General features: G+C 42.4%; 1 protein-coding gene across 1 annotated transcript; it reads left to right on the forward strand.

Annotated features, from left to right (window-relative positions):
- Positions 1–677: 677 nt before the first annotated feature.
- Positions 678–17,296, forward strand: LOC147180153 (fibronectin type III domain-containing protein 4-like). Its single transcript, XM_086069488.1, has 7 exons — positions 678–1,208; positions 8,756–8,871; positions 11,860–11,961; positions 13,336–13,441; positions 14,489–14,578; positions 14,653–14,804; positions 16,755–17,296. The coding sequence occupies exons 1-7, from the start codon at positions 1,124–1,126 to the stop codon at positions 16,794–16,796; spliced, it is 693 nt and encodes a 230-aa protein (XP_085925614.1). The 5' UTR covers positions 678–1,123; the 3' UTR covers positions 16,797–17,296.
- The last annotated feature ends 366 nt before the right edge of the window (positions 17,297–17,662 follow it).

Below are 17,662 nucleotides of genomic sequence, written 5' to 3' on the forward strand. Positions count from 1 at the left end.
ATGTAAATGTCTTATTCATAATTGACTTATCTTAAACAAGTCAAAACAGGTTTTAGGGTGATTGGCGTTACAGACAAATCATTTAATTATGTGTGTTTTATTGTTTAGCCATTATTTCAGTTAAGAATTTTACAATGGATATTTTCGCACGCATGTATCTACATACACCCAACCCCCCCCACCCCACCCCCTTTTTTTTTTAGCACCTGCCCCTCCAAACGTCGCCCCTGGAGCGAGCGGGACATTTTGCAGCAGACCTGCAGGTGTTCGCAAGCAAGATGGGAATGGACACGCCCCCCAGCAGCATGAGAGATTTCTGGAGGGGAGGGGTGAGAGGCACCCGTGTCATTTTTAATTATTCATGTGTTCACAACGCATCTTATAATTCACAGAAATGAAAACTATGTATGATGATGATGATGATTTTTTTTTTTTTTTTTTGCTTCATAGAATAATTTAAGCCTGCATGCATCCATATTTAAAAAAAGAGTTTCCCAAAAAGGCACTCAAATCGTATTTTTATTTTTGACACAAGGGTAGAATAAATGTGTGTCTCCATGGCGAGGAAGCGCTGAACAAGAAGATGTCTGCCATGGCCTAATCGGCCGTTTGGATCCCACGCACGCGTACGACCCCCCCCCCCCCCCCCCCCCCCCACTTCCATCCATCCTGCACGCATCCTCCCTCGGCTCGCGCTCCTTTTCCGTATTTTGGTGTCAGATGCCGACTTGCAGAGGCGCGATGGGCTGGACGCGTCCGCATCTTCTCCCCGGAGCGAAACGGCTGCTCGCTGCGTTTACTCTTTTGTGACCAATCCGCGAACGGCCGGGGGAGGCGCTCCTCGCCGTTGCCGCACTGCAATTTGGCGCAAAGCTCCAACTACCTGTTAGCGTCTCGAAAAAAGAAAAAAAGAAAAAAGCGCACTCGCTCCTCCGCGCGAGAGTAAACAAGAGGAAATCGACGTTTTTCGTTTGTTTGTTTTTTCATGCCTCTTTCTTTCTAAGAGGATTCCAAAGGGGGTGACCTTGAGAAGAAATCCTCCGGTCAGTGTTGGCGAGAGGGTGCACGCGCGCGCACACGCGCCGACGATCCAGACCCGTGCGTGCACTCGCAGGGGAGGGTTATGAGCGTCGTCCCTCACCTGGACAGCAGCGGCCTGCTGCCGATCCTGATCCCCATGATGGGATGCTTGATGCGGGTTGACGCAAGTAAGTGCGCTCGTCCGCCGCGGTTGCTTTTTGACATCAGGGGAGCGAGTCCGGGCGGGTTGTCGCGGCGTGCGCATTCAAACGTGGCCGGCCATCCGTGCGTGTGCCGTGAGAAAGGATTCCATTCCAAGTAGCCAATTTAGAAAGCAAAAGAATTAGTTTGAAGCACTTGACAGATCAACAGTTTGGGGAGTCCGTTTTTTTTTTTTTTAAGGAGTGGTGTCTCTTGTTATTGTAAAAACGGGTGTGCTTGTTTCAGCCTGCACCCTAACAACGGATTGGTCAAATTAACAAAAAAAAAGAAAAAAAGAAGTTACATTTCACCAAGGTTATAAAAGTACCACTGATTGTCACACCCACCCAAGTGGGGCGAAAATCGTTCTCCGCATTTGAGCCTGAGAAAACGGTGAGCAGCAGCAGGGATCGAAGCACTCAATTCCAAGCTTTAATGCTGAGTGTCAAGCAGGGAAGCAAAATATTTCCATTTTTAAACACCATATAATATTGTAATCACTTCTATTATTAAATACGTTTAGAATACAATAAATATATTTCTAAACGATCTAGATTTACTTTCTATTGTAATCAATTTCATTGGTTGTTTGGCTAACCAATCAAATTGGTATAAGCCCGTAATCACCCGGAATGGTCCATGTCTGACCAATTTATTGATTAATCAAGCCAATGTGATCTTAACCAACTAGATTGGTCGTTGTTTTTTGTTTTTTTTTAAACAAATCAATTTTTTAGAGTGTGCGTTAGACATGTTTCTCTTTTTTCTATTATAATAAAATAATAATAATAAAAAATCTTATTGCTGCCCTAAGAAAAAAATCAAAATGGTTGCGGTGGTTTAAAGTTGAATTGGTCCAAACTTGCTTATGTAGCCAATATTTGTTAATCTGCAGCAATTAAGTGGCAGGCACAAAAGATAAATGCTCTTTTCTCAGAGGACAGAAAGTACATAACTGGCCTGAGTGAGAAAAAAAACACTTTTTATGATCATTTTGCTTGTGTGTGCCCTGTGGTTATTTATTTATTTATTATGTATGATAAATGTATATTGTGTGTTGGCCAGTTGCAAAGTTGATGCCAGGTTCGAGCACAATTTATTATAAATGAATAACTTGTAAAAAAAATAATAATAATAATAAAATAAAAGATGAATTCTTGTTGGGGGAGGGGGGGGCAGCCAGAAGATTTTTTAAATTTGCTATGGGGTGTCAACAGGCGCTGAAACAAAAACATATTTGTGAATTTTTAACCACTGCAGCTTTTTTTCACTGAACGTTGTGTTAAAATGTGCTTATATTATCAGCAGTGATTTGCAGTTGCTGTAATATGTATGATATTATATGTAACCATATGTAATAAGTTAGCCTGCTCTGCGGCAGGTGGCTCATCAATCCAATGACAAAGCACAGAGTGGATGGAAAAGTCCTGCAAACCTCTGTTCAAATATTTTGTGATATTAGAACCGCATCAATCAATTCAAACGCTTAACGTGTTCTATAATCTGTAGAGAAGTGGTAGACAAGTAAGAAACTCAGCGTAGACATGTGGGAAAATGTGCAGAGGCTTCAGGTTTCAAAGAAAATGTCAGGCAAACTGTAGAACATCTGGAATGTATTTGGGGTCATCAAAGTGAAATGGCGGCACGTATGTATAGTTATAAGGGGGTGTGCACACTTGTGCATCCTCGTTGTTTTTAGTTGTTTATTTTCACTTCCTCTCTTGAAAAGGTCTTTTTTTTTTTTCAAATCTATCATAAAAACCTGAAATCTGAACAGGGGTGTGTAGAATTTTGATGTCGACGGTATGAAAATGAGCATGGGAAAAAAACAATTGACAACAGGAGCAAACCTGGCAGTATGTTCCTGTAGGGGGCGCTGTGTATCCTTTCACATATCGGCTGATTCAAGTTCATCAGCGGCAACGGCAGCCACTTGTTTTGGGGCAAGTGGATGCTTTATGCTTTCATATTTCAAGTAGAAAAACAGCTGTTGTAAAGCCGTCAAAAGCGTAATCGATCGTCCACCCGGGGAGATTCCAAAGCCGTATCTCTTCTCGGACCTTTTTAATTAGCTGCAGTGCAAGTCGACAGGTGTTTCATTCTTTGACGTTCCATTTGAGCAAAGCATCTCTTGTCAGAGGAGGCTGACAAGACAGGATACACGTCGCAAGTTTGGGCCGGATATGACGTCACGCGTACCTCTGTAGTCCCAAAGCAATGTCGGACGATAAAGTAAGGTATCAAGACCTTCAATTTGTGTTCTCATTTGGGTGTTTTTAATATTTCTTAGTTTAAGACCCCTGGCATATATTTTTTTTAACTTTATTTTATTTTAATTTTTTTTTCCTTTATTGTTATTGTGAGATTGTTGTGTACTGTGATAATGTTTGTTTGCTTAATGTTTGCCATGTTTGGCTTGTGATTTAAATTTGTTAAATAAAGCATTAAAAAAAGAGAGATAAAAGTAAGGTATGTTTGGGGGGGACGACCAAACGGAAATATTTTTGGAATTAATTAAAGAAGATAATATTAATGCAATTTTCGATGGAAAACAGCAAAGAAACGCTACGGTTTATCAATTATATATTTTTAATGCTTTATTTAACAAATTGAAATCACAAGCCAAACATTAAGCAAAGAAACATCACAGTACACAAAAATCTCACAATAACAATAAAGGGGAAAAAATTAAAATAAAGTAAAATAAAAAATATGTCAGGGGTCTTAAACTAAGAAATATTAAAAACACCAAAATGAGAACACAAAATTAAGGTCTTGATAGCCTTCTTATTTTTGGAAGTAGAGATGGACTGTAAATATACATCCATCTCTTTCAAAAACAGAAACAAAAATAGGTTTTCACTTTACACATTTACATTTATGAATATACAATTTAGCAAGATAAATTAAAAGATTAATCAAATAATGCTACGGTTTATCAAGAATTACAAACTCATATGACGTCATCGCACGGCACATTCGCTTCCTGGTCTTTTTCTTTTTCTTTTAAATTACACACATATCTACGGTGTATAGCGCCACCTACAGCGGCGGAGTCCCCTCTCAATATTGGCAAAAGGAGAACAAATGGAAACCAGCAGAAGTTGCATTTTCAGTAAATGTGCTTAAAACATTCGTAGCTATTGGATGGAAACCTGACTTGTGTCCGCAGTTGTTATTTTAAATGATAATTTTGTTGTCAGTTTCATTACCTGCTTACATAAAGTTTAAATACATTCACAATAACGTATGTCACATTATGAAAATAGCAAGCGTCACTTTTTTTTTTTTTTGTTCTCTAAATGAATCTGATTCGTGCTCACAGCAGGCGTCCAAAATATGTTTACAACAGCATTCAATTGAAGATTGTTCAAAAATTGGACTATGTGGAGCAAACCAATATATTTGCATATTAAACATTCTCAATAAAAACTTGTTAGTAATAGTGGTCGTGGTATTATCAAATCTTTGCCGCAGGCTGCTCAAATCGTAGTCTGGACATCTCTGCCTTTGAGTGAACGTCAGAAAGATACGAAATGAACAATAGGCTTATTATTGCAGTCGTAGTTTGCAGCGGTGACAAAGCGCACGGCATCATAATGCGAGAGATGTTTTGGGGAGAAGATTGACTTGAACAAATGGAGCGGTCGCTAAATGTAACGGGTCTCCTCCGCAGTTGCTGTGATGCTGGAAAACATTTGGAAATGGTCCCCGAGTTCCTGTCAGCTGTCAGGAGGCTCATAAAAATCCAATTTCGTGTTCTCTCTTTTCATTTCAGATTTCAATCACACAAGTGCATGAATGAAATAATGCAGGAATTAGCTTGCAATTCAAATCATCCCTTTTGCTCATGTCTGTTAGAAGTGTCACTGACACTTTATCAAAATGATCTGTGGGTTTGTCCACTCCAACAAATATGATTTTTAAGAAAGCACCAATAGCCGAGAGAAAAAAAACAACCAACGTGTCAAGTGCGGCTACATTCAAATCTCGCTAGCAGTTAACACTGCAACTCCCCTCTTATTGAAGAAATCAGGGTTCTTCCTGCGTACAAAATCCAGAGGCGGCCACCTGCGCCTAATTGGCTCGCCACTTCCAGCCTGAGCCAGTGATATCGCTTGACACAGCGCTCGGCTCCAGCTGTGTTGATTGAGCTCGGCGGGAACGCATTTTAGCTGCAGTTGCAGTGTTGCGCCATTATGGAGGCGCTATATCAGCAGCAGTGCACTGGAAAGACCTGACGCAACAACCGAAGAAGAGAAAGCTTCTTAAAAAAAAAAAAAAAACCCGTTATTGAACCAAAGAAGAAACCGTTGCACCCGCCCATTTCCTGGCTGTGAGGCAGAGGTCATAAAAACACAGCATAAACATAATATTGTTTTAAAACAACGCTGAACTATATGTACAATTTAATATGTACTAGTGGATGAATTTTTAATAATTGTAGTTAAGAAATTCTCATTTCTAGTCCCTGATCGTAAAATGGCTGCAGGATAATGGTACAGGTCACCGACGCGAGTACCGATACCTTAAAATAAGACCGGTACTGGCGCTGATACCGATACCGGGTCTCCTCCGCAGTTGCTGTGATGCTGGAAAACATTTTCAAAATGGTCCCCGAGTTCCTGTCAGCTGTCAGGAGGCTCATAAAAATCCAATCTCATTTGTTGATATACAGCATCTACATCAGCATGCGCAGCTTTCGTTGTCTTTACGGCAAGCAGCGCGCGCACCATTCATCCTTCACGGCGAGCCATTAGCCAGATGAGGCTGTCCCGGTCCATCAGCAAACTGTTTGTTGCCAGTGATTTAGCATCTGGCCGCGGAACTAAAAGTCCCAACGAGGCTCATGTTTTGTTTTTCCGCGTCAGGAGAAAAGAAGTTGAAAGGGGGCAGAAGTTCTGTTCACCGTGCGTTTTGGTATTGCATTGTTTAGAGTGCAGCCTTGAAAATGCAAACACAATGAATGGAATCAAAGCGAATAGGATTTGCCTCTTTCGGATCTGAAATTGGACGAAAAAGACGTTTCGCATCAATGTGTCATTTGCACACAGTGGCCTCTAGTGGTACATTTAGCGGACATTTTATTCAAACGTCGTCTTAGTTTTAGTCCAATTTCAATCACACTTTTTTTTTTTATCATCGTTCGTCCACCTCAAACCCGTTTTTATTTAGTCAACTTTTTTTCTGTTTTTTCCCCCTTTCCACTTCTCCTTTCTCCTTTCCTTTTCCTTTCTTAGAAAAAAAGAGCAGACATTTTTTTTGTCAACTTTTAAGGCGACTATTTTAGTCCAAGAGAACTGTCAACATTTTAGTCGGGACAATCATTTTACCACTGTATATATTTTTTTGCCAGCAAATAATGTTGAACTAGCTTCAGTATTCCCTTCGAGATAGGGTGAGAAGCCCGGTCATTCGGGAGGGACTCAGCGTCGAGCCGCTACTCCTCCACGTTGAGAGGAACCAGTTGAGGTGGCTGGGGCATCTGGTTCGGATGCCTCCTGGGCGCCTCCCTGGGGAGGTGTTCCGGGCATGTCCTACCGGCGGGAGGCCCCGGGGACGACCCAGGACACGCTGGAGAGACGACGTCTCACGGCTGGCCTGGGAACGCCTTGGGATCCCATCGGAGAAGCTGGCTGAAGTGGCTAGGGAGAGGGAAGTCTGGGCTTCCCTGCTAAAGCTGCTGCCCCCGCGACCCGACCCCGGATAAGCGGAATTGAAGACGGAACGGAAATAATGTTGAACATTTCAGATCTAAAATTATCCATCCAGTTTCTTAACCGCTTAGTCCTCACAAGGGTCGCGGGGGGGTCGCTGGAGCCTATCCCAGCTGGCTTCGGGGCACACCCGCAACTGCTTGCCAGCCAATCGAGGGATCGGAAATGATGCCACATCAAATTGTCTCTCATCTTTTTGATGAAAAACAACTTGACGCACAACGACAGTATATCAACGAGTGGCTTCTTCGGCTCCGTGCTACGAGCTAGCAAGTTAGCCAGCGTTAGCGGTCGGATTAACATTTTTGCTGTTTGTTTGTTTGTTTTTTTACCTTTGACGGTGAATCCACCTCCTGTCTGTCTCATGTGTTTGGGCACGTTGCGCTCGCTAGCCGCAGATTTGAAAGAAGGCGTGTCAGCACGGGCAGGATTTTACAAACCCGTCCATCTTTCCGCGACTCGCTCCGTTATCGACCTGGTCTCCGTCTTATGTCGTCCATCTCACTTCTCTCTTTCCAAAGGAACAAATATTGAATTCTCTCCCCGTCTTACTCAATTTGTCCCTGTCATGTTCGGCCAGTTTTGCGATCCTCTATCGGAAGCTGATGAAGCGTCTTTATGATTGTACCTGAAAACGTGGTTGCTGATCATCCATAAAGTCTGCCCCAAGAACCCGTGCGGCGCTTCAGGCAGCAAACAAGCTGTCGATTGATACTTCCTCCCGACATGCTAAAACAAACTCATCAATAAGGTCTCGACGCTAAACATCATGCTCATAAATTGGCTGGTAAACGGCTGAGAACAAAAAGACACAAGAATGCGTGGAAATGATGCATTTGAAGGAGGATGCGTGTGAAAACTTGTTGATTGGTATTTCGAGGCCTCGTCATCATCGGGAGGAAAGTGATGGATGCACGCGCACGCTTGCCTGTGACGCTTCGTGACGCTCTCTTTTCATTTCAGCTTTCAATCACACAAGTGCATGAATGAAATATTGCAGGAATTAGCTTGCAATTCAAATCATCACTGTTAGAAGTGTCACTGACACTTAATCAAAATGATCTGTGGGGGAGGGGAGGGGGGGGCTGTCCACTCCAACAAATATGATTTTTAAGAAAGCACCAATAGCCGAGAAAAAAAAAACAAGCAACGACAGAAGCTGCGACTGAGTCAAGTGCGGCTACATTCAAATCTCGCTAGCAGTTAACACTGCAACTCCCCTCTTATTGAAGAAATCAGGGTTCTTCCTGCGTACAAAATTCAGAGGCGGCCACCTGCGCCTAATTGGCTCGCCACTTCCAGCCTGAGCCAGTGATATCGCTAGCTGCAGTTGCAGTGTTGCGCCATTATGGAGGCGCTATATCAGCAGCAGTGCACTGGAAAGACCTGACGCAACAACCGAAGAAGAGAAAGCTTCTTAAAAAAATCGTAAAATGGCTGCAGGATAATGGTACAGGTCACCGACGCGAGTACCGATACCTTAAAATAAGACCGGTACTGGCGCTGATACCGATACCTGGTATCGGTAGTCACCCATCATAGTCTGAATGATACCACATCTGGCGGGAAAAACCCTGATAATGCAGGAATTGTCAGTGAGACCCCACATTTTTTTTGATCAAATGCCTCATTCAAAATGGCAGTTTTTGTGAAAAGTAAAAAAAAATATGTCCTGAAGCCAAACCAGAGACAAGAGTTGCAAATCATCTTTGGTTGGATTTCTTGTTTGTCTGTGTTCAATACAGTCAACAATGTATATAATCTTCCAAATATCCATTCCCACTGTGTGCGTGCGTATTATGTTACCATGGCAACAGCTGCACCCGCCGCCCCGGTGAACGTGTCGGTGACCCAGCTTCGAGCCAATTCGGCCAAAGTGACCTGGGACGTCCCGCAAGGAGACGCCGTGATTGGATACGCCGTCTCGCAGCAGGTATGTTCTTGTGAATATTGACTTTGGGGAAGCCAGTCAGTGAGAGCAGCGCGAGAGAGGGGGAAGCCAACGAGCTTGACGCGAAGTCCAGGGTGCGCGTCGCTCTCTTGCTAAGGTCAAACTGAAAGATAATCCTTGTCAATCCTCTCAATATGTCCCTGATTAAAGTCAGATCGTCTTTTTTAGTTTGCAAACTGAACATTCTCCTCAGAAATCAGAAGAAGGAAGAAAAGTTGGAGTAAAAACGCGACTTTCAAGTTGATCACGTGATGAGCGCTAATTCAAGAGCTAGCAAAACGAGCGTACGGCCTGCTGTCTGTTTTTTGTTTTTTTTTAGCTGCCTGTGCCATATCTACGAATACGCGTATCGCATAATTATGTACACTATACGTACTCTATGGTGGTCACTGAGGTTCTGGTACCATAATCGGCCCGCCAGGTGCCAGAAACCTTTCAGGGCATCTCGGCCGCCCATCGCAAATGAAATGAAGGGCCACCACATTCCGTAGCGCCAAAAAGGACCAAAATGCGTGGAGGTGAGTCAACGGCCGATCGAAGATGACGGAGCTTGTCGATTGATGAGCGCAACAACCCCAAAAAGGATTTTTCACGGTCATCGAAATCATACCAACAGCAACATAAATGCTCATTAGCGTTAGCATTAGGCTCGTGGCTTGGAAAGCTAAACTATGTTGATACCTTAAATCAGGGGTGGGCAAACTTGGTCCTGCAGGTTTTGGATGTTTCCCTTCTCCAACACACCTTGAGCCTGATCGCGATCCTGTTCATTGCAATCAGGTGTGTTGGAGGCAGGGTTAGTATAGTTTTGGAATTTTTCATTTTAGTTAGTTTTTATTTTGTTTTGAGTTGTTGTTTTTTAAATTTACTTGGTTTTAATTGGTTTTCAAGGTGCTTCTGTTTATTAGTTTTAGTTAATTAATAAATGCTTAGTTTTAGTTAGTTTCAGTATTAGTTTTAGTTTGTTTGTTTTTTAATGTGTATTACTAAAAAAACACCATGGGAGTCATCTGAAGGTGCTTTTCTATTGGCTGCTGCTAGATGACGTCACTTTTGTGTGACACACTTTTACATGTCTTTATTACGGTTAATATTAAAAAAAAAGCTACTTAAAATCATATTCAAAATCATCCCCAAAGGCTCATGCATTAAATTTATTACCAAAGACTAAAACGAAGGACATTTTTGCTATAACCATGGTTAGTTTTAGTTCGTTTTGTAAACATAAAATGTAGTTTCAGTTAGTTTTCGTTTTTTTAAAAAGCATTTTCGTTTTTATTTTGTTTCGTTAACGTAATTGTTTTTATTTCATTTTATTTTTTTCGTTAGTTTTAGTTAACTAAAATAATCTGGGTTGGAGGAGGGGAACCTCTAAACCTGCAGGACTCTGGCCCTAGAGGACCAGAATCGCTCACCCCTGAACTTCAATAATCTAGGTGTAGGCTAAGACTTCGTCCAGACGGAAACAAACCCGGGCCTCGTTCCTCAAACAAATCTCGTCCACACAGAAGCATTTGAAGACTTGCGTGCGTCCAAAAGAAGACGCTGAGGACGTTTAATGGCTGTAATGTATATGCCAAGTCTGGGGTGGCGCTGTAGCGCAGCCACGGGGAGTTATCGGAAAGCGTAGAAGAAGAATCAGCCAAGAAGACAAACACTTTTTTCCCTCTTAACTTGATTGCAATCTACAGAACAAACATGGCTTTGCGTGTATCGAAACAAGAAGAAAAAGACGAACACAGGAGAAGTGACAATGGCGGGTGATTCAAGTACAACATCGCTTGTCGAACGTGGGAATAAAGAAGCTAAAATATTTTGCGCAAAACCACTACCACACGGCTATCCGCCATTGTTGTTGACAAAAGTGATCGGTTTCAAGCTCCGAAATTGCGCCACCGTGCGGACGAAAGGCTTAAACGGTAAGAAACTTGTGCGGATACATTGAAACGGGCTTTTGTGTGGACAAAAAAAACTGAGGCCTCAGTCTGTTTGATTTTAGTTGAGTTGGATTTTGCTTCCACTGGGAGTGAGTGGCATTCAACTGCAGCAGGCCAAACCAAATTGAAAAAACAACATTTGCAACATCATCTTGCAAAGAAAGCTGCAACAGCAGTTTTTCAAAATACTGCAGCGATAAAACAATATATAGTCTCTTGATGTCTTGATTGTTTTTTTTTTAGCATTAAATGAAAGTCAAAGAAGGTGAAAGTGGCTCTTTTTTGTGAATGCAGCCCCCAAATGAACAAGTTGACTTTTGTGAACGCAATTGACGTGACCGTCGCTCGAACGTTGGACATTTTGTCCAGCACGTTCCCACTCGGGCTTGTGTGCGTTTGCCTGCAGCTTCCTCTTTGTTGTTTTAGAGTTTTTCGGTGGCATCTCATCATGACTGCTTTACGTAACGCAGTAACCTTGCGTCACCTCAGAGAGCTGTAAAGCGAGTGAGGAGGTTTTCCAGTACTTTGTCATCAGGTATTGCTTTGGATGAGCATCAAAAGACACTTTGTTGTCCTTAGTTGCCTTTCCCAGAATCGGGTTGGGATTTTCAAAAATCCATTTTTGCTTTCAAGCGCTGCAACGATTCGCTTCAAATCCCAAAGCACTTACGCAATACTCTCTCTGACACGCACACACACACACAAGGCCATTTGGGAGATGCAAAACCTTGATGTTTTTTATTTTTATTTTATTGACAGATCCCATCATGTTTGCATTCATAGGGGATCGAGGTGTTAAGATTTGTATGTGCCTGCTCCAAATAATAGCACCATGAGAGGGCAACCTTTGACTTACTGGCATTGATGAGCATACTGTACACACCGTTGCGGGATAGCAAATCTCCCGTGCCAGGTTCGAGTGACTTTGAAGGGTCAGGCTTGGACGCTGTGAATGTCTTCGAAAGGATGACTGCGCCGCGGGCCCGCCTGCAGATAACACTCAACCCGTTTGTTTGCCGCGTCTCGTCCGCAGAGGCAAGACGGCCTGATGCAACGCTCCATTCGCGAGGTGAACACATCGAGTCGCTGGTGTGTGCTGTGGGACCTGGATGAGGACACGCACTACAGTGTGCAGGTGGCGCACACACGCTTTCCTTTCTTGACACACGCGTGTGACTTCGCAAAAACGACGCAACTCGTGCATTTGGCCCATTTGGGTCCAAAATGCAAACGATAAAAAACGATTGCAATTCCAGTCGTAACATTTCTATTTATTTATTTATTTATTTATTTTTTAAGAGCTCAGTATTGTTCATTTGGAAATGTCATCATCATTGCTCTTTATTTATTTATTTATTTTTATTATTTTATTTTTTTATTATTATTATTATTATTTTTTGTATGTGTATGTGCGTGCGTGCGTGCGTGTATTTGTTAGCTCACCAAAAAAACCTATTAGAAGAAATCTCATACCGTTCACCTAAACCGAACACCGCCGTCAGGAGACCCGAGGAAGGACCAAAGAAAACCAACATTTCTATTTGTAATGACTGGATGATGACATATTTGGTCTGCTCCACTTTCTTGTCGTTATTACCCCGGGAAGCAAAGACGGGATCTTGCAACAGCTTGCTTGTGTTTTGGTTGTGAATGTGGACACAGATGCTGCTTTTTCAACACGTTGTCAGCTTTAACACAAAGTTGTCATGTAGCACGTTTGCCATGATAAATATGTAATACGCAATTCATCGAAATTCAATTACAATTTCGATTTTTACACTCTACAATTACAAAATCAGCATAATTGTTAAAAAAAAAGAAAATATTATTAATACAAATTTTTGAGTTGTTTAAATGTATACATTTGCACCTTTTAAAACATTTTAAAATAACTAATTTAATAAAAAATTTCATCCAAAAGGAACTTGCATAATTATAGTGTTTCAAAGAATTTTGTCTTCATATTTTTTATTTTTTCCGTCTTACTGCACAGTGTACATGCTGCACTCCAACTTAACGTTTTTGCCAACATAAATAAACATATATACATTATTATAAATATATATTATTGTACATTCTGTTTGGTCCAAAAGTAACTTACATAATAGTGTTTCTATTTTTTTTATTGGTCTTAACATTCTTTTATTCTTAAGCATTGTCTTGTTTTGTACCCCCAAAAAAGTTTGAAAAATCGTGATTTCAATTATTACCAAAACTAATCGTGATTCTTTTTTCCATAATCGAGTAGTCCGATACTGTAATGTATCCGAACAAAAATTGCATCTGCATGCCGTAAATGTCATATGTTTACTGGAAAGGATTACTGCAGGCTGTAGATTTAATGTCATTATTATTATTATTATGATCAAGGGTGAGTTGACAAAAAAAAGCACAAGGGCAGGGAAATGTAGGTCATTGTGATTTCCTGTGAAGTGGGCCAAATGTGTTTTGTTTTCAAATAGCCCTCAACGCACGTTTGAGGAAAGCTTTCCATCGTATGTGTGTGCAGGTTCAGTCTGTCGGGCCGCACGGCGACAGCCAACCCAGCCGCGCCGTCCACTTTCGGACCTTGGAAAGAAGCGACCATTACCCTGCCGGAATGCTGCTCGACCACCGTAAAGCAGATCTATCCTTTGGCATGCGCGCACCGAAAATGTTCCGCAGCAAACCTTGCTGTCTCCAAAAATACTTTCGCCTCGCCAAGTGTGACCATAACGACCAACACGTTTTTTTTAAGAGGGCGGGGGCCAGAAAAAGAATTGCAAATTTGCCACTTTATCAAGTCGCAAATCGAGTTAATTTTTTTTTAAAAAGCAGAAACTTACAAGAAATACACGTAGCCTAGCATTAGGCTAATGTGAAGATTCACTGGTGGTCATTGGAACACTGTTTATAAAATGATGGCGACGGATTTCATTCTTAATTTAAACTTTACTCGTCATACGCGACAGCGAGAGCGACAACGCTTCCTGATCAGCTGACTAAACACTAACCAATCAGAAGCTAGCATACTTAAGGTAAATGCAAGTGAATGACGGAGAGCGGCAGATTGGACGCAGCAACTTAGATACTTGTACAAAAAAAAATATATATATATATATATATATATATATGAATGTGTAAGTAATAATTCCGGAAACATAAATGTACAAGTAAATGTAAATTTTAACAAATGACCATAAATGCTTGACCTTCGTAAAACGAGGCGTCTTTGTCGCTGGCCGCAACCAACGCTTCAAAGTTCGAATGCTTCACATCATACGGTTGAAGCAATTACGACCTCCTTATTTGAAAACATGACCGAAAACATCTGAGTAGTATTTCTCGGAATATTGCCCCCGCCCTCTAAAAAAATATATATTTATACGTCGCCCTTATACGCCGTCGTATAAACATGACATTCTGATGAATGTTGCATTTGTGGAATATGAGTTATGAAACGAATCGCAGCTCAGCTTCCGAAAACAGCTGAGCTGCGATTGGTCATGGCAACCGTGATGTCATCTTCAGTCGCCAGCAAGTGGCAAAATGGCCGCCCCCCTCGGATGTATAAAAAAAAAAAACGTCTGGATTTTGCTGCTTACCTCGCATTCCACAAAGGCAATACGAACCAGAACCTCCCATTTGGACTAATGGGGCTGTTGTTGTGTGCGTGTGGTCAGACGAGCCCGCGATGGAGGGCTTGGGAATGTCCCCTCACCTGCAGACCGGAGAGCTGCTCATCATCACCACAGTGCTGCTGCTGTGGGCAGGTCAGCGTCTCGCCACTCGCCGCTCGCCGCTCGCCACGTGTCGTGTGCTCACGCAGCGTTTTTCTTTTTCACAGCCGTCATCGCCCTATTCTGCCGGCAGTACGACATCATCAAGGACAACGACTCCAACGGCACCCGAGAAAAGAGCAAGAGGCCGCTGGTTCCGGTCGCGTCCTCCTACTACAACGCCTCTCCCGCCAGCTCTCCCATCTACCACAGCGGCAGAGTGAGTCCTCCCGTTCCTGGTCTTGGCTCATCGCAGCTTTGTTTTTTGTTTTTTTTTTGCATTTAGCTCCGCCGCAGGCCCATGAAAGTATTGCAACGCTCGCTGTGGGTTGCTCGCGGGTTCCTTAGCAACCGCAGCTTCTGTCATCGGGGCTAAATATAAAACAAGTAGGCTGCAAGCAGCGTGTGGAGCCTTTAAGGTGGCAAACCTGGAAAACTGCGTTCCAGAAAAAGAAGACGAGTTCCCCTTTGAGTGTCTTTTGCTTTTTTCTTCTTCTTTTTAATTGGCAGCCCTCCAAGTGTTCATTTCGTCAATGACAGCTAAGCAAAAATAATTCAAACTAGACTAAAACCCTTATTCACTTATTGACTGGCAGCCATTTTTTTTCACTGAAGCAACCCCCTTCGCTCCCGGCTGTTTGACTGGATTTTGACCGATTTCGCAAGGCCCGCTGAATATTGTGTTCTATTGCTATAAAAACATGGAAGCTCCCAAAAGAAAGATGAGTCATCAGGAAAAAAGTACATTTCTATCTATTTCCGTTTTGCAGCAATTAGCATTAGAATATAGCAGAGTTTCATCATTATTCACAAACCTGTTTCAAACAGCTTTTTTGCAACACGGCCCTGGTTGATCTCTTATACTCTGCTGCCACCTGCTGGCCGTTTTTGTAATTACTACCATTGCTTAAACCATTCTCTTCAGTTCAGTGGCTGCATCAAAGCCTTCTGTATGCTCTAGAATAAAAAAAAAAAAACGTTTTTGGGACCATGGCAACATTTAAATTGGGAATATATTGCAGCGTTTGAAATCTACTCGGGTGGGACTCCGGGAGGTGGGTCTCATCTGAAGTACATTTTGGTCTCGCCTTCATTAGTCGACAAAAATACATACTGATTTAGTCCCAGTTATTGTTGATGAACTCATTTGCTCCCAAAAATGTATCAATACAGTGTTTCCCACACAGTGTTAATACCCAAGAAGTTTTCCAGAAAATCTATGAAAACTCTATTTAAAAAAGAAAACAAACTTTGTTGCGACAGGAAATACCGCATGTAACGTTAGTTCACCGTCACTCACTTGGTTACTTTTTGAATGTTTTCTTTTATGCCTTTTTTAAAATTCAAAATTTTTGGAGGGCAATTTCATGAACATTTTATGGTAATTTTCTGCTTTTCCTTTTTTGAACATTTTATGGTCACTTTTTGGACATATTTAGGTCATTTTTAAAACATTTTCATCTCTCTTTTTCTTTTTTTTTAAATTTAGACTGACATTTTTTTTGAATATTCATTTTTTTAAATCTAAATTATTAAATCTCCTGAAGAATATTTTGTCAAAATGTTTTATTTAATTAATTTCTAAAAATTGTATTTCATTTTGTTAGCTCCACAGGGAGCCACAGGAGAGGGACTAAAGGGCCACATGTGGCTCCAGAGCTGCAGGTTGCGGACCCCTGGCCTATACCCTTTCCCACTGTGTTATCTTTTCATTTTTATAGCGTAGTAGTCGTTTTTTTTGCGCAACATGCATTGAGAGGGAATGCAACTGCAAGCCTGCATACTTCAAGACAATTTATTGTAGAAAGTGACATTTTCTATGATCGTAATAGCATTGCTGGGAAATGCACGCGAGACACGCAGATGAGCTTAGAAGTTGATGAAACGAAAAGGTTGTTGATGTTGTTTCTCATCCTATGCAGTGTTATACTGCCCTCTGCTGGTTATCGGATGTCAATGCCTCAAACGAGTTCCAAGCTCACAATGTCAATATGAGAAATGCGTACTTTGTGACTCTTCTCATTTTTTTTAAGGAGCCGTCAAAGACATCATTAGGATTAAGACTGAATTTTCTCATACTCGCCACTTTTCATCAATAGTTCATGTCAGAAGGAATGTGCGAGTGTTGAAATCTGTCGCTGACGGCCCCTCGTCCTGTTTGTCGTCCCAGCTTCACCGAGCCTCGTCTTCTATCAGCATCATCCGAGTCTGACGACTGTCCGCCATCCGCGGAAGGAACGCGCCACCGTGCGATCGGCGACCAAACAGGCCGATGGCGAGCCTCCGACTCAAAATGGGCCGCCATGGAGGAGGTCGAGGTGCGAGGAAAAGACTTTGTCCTTGCGGTGGAGGACGGCGGCGCTTTGGCTGCCTCGTCCGGTCGACCGAGGGACTCGTAAGGGGACGGGCGGCGGGCGACCTCACTTCCTGTTTCCAAAGTGAATGTTCGCCAGCATGACAGGCAAATCTGCGGGTTGCTGCTTTTTGGTCACGTGCGTGCGTGCGTGTAGTTAGCAAGTGCAGGACCGTTAGCTTTTTGCACAACAACAGCTTTGGCTGAGAAGATGCAGGACTTGATTGTTTTCATTGTTTAGTCCAAAATGACATCTATTACTAACACCGCCATCAAAAATACTCTTGCATTTTTTGTGGGGGGGGGGGGGTGACTTTCATATCACTCAAGACCACCGGATTAAATAGACGATGTGTGTATTTCTTCTTCTTGTGTGTTACTCTTCGGGACGGCAGAATTTGCACAGCGACGCTGTGAGTTGCTTCGGGTAAGCTAGCGTTAGCATTTCGATGACGTCTGTGCCTTGCGGCCGTTCGTCGCCATTGGCTTGCCAAAATAATGACATTTCCCGCCTAATTAAGACCCCATTTCAATGTAACTCCCTTAGTGTCAAATTTAACACTTTCCCTGAGTTGATATAGTTCTCACCGGTTCCACGTTCAAGGTGCATGACGCAACTTGGAGTGTGAAAATAATAATAAGCCAAGACTGCAGCGCGTCTCCCGGTCGCTCTTGTTCCACCGTCGGGCCAAAGCTTTGGCGCGACGTGCAACGTTTTCCCCGGA

The sequence above is a fragment of the Leptonotus elevatus genome, chromosome 2 (genome assembly GCF_054856555.1).
Source record: "Leptonotus elevatus isolate MCC_2025b chromosome 2, RoL_Lele_1.0, whole genome shotgun sequence".
Lineage (NCBI taxonomy): Eukaryota > Metazoa > Chordata > Actinopteri > Syngnathiformes > Syngnathidae > Leptonotus > Leptonotus elevatus.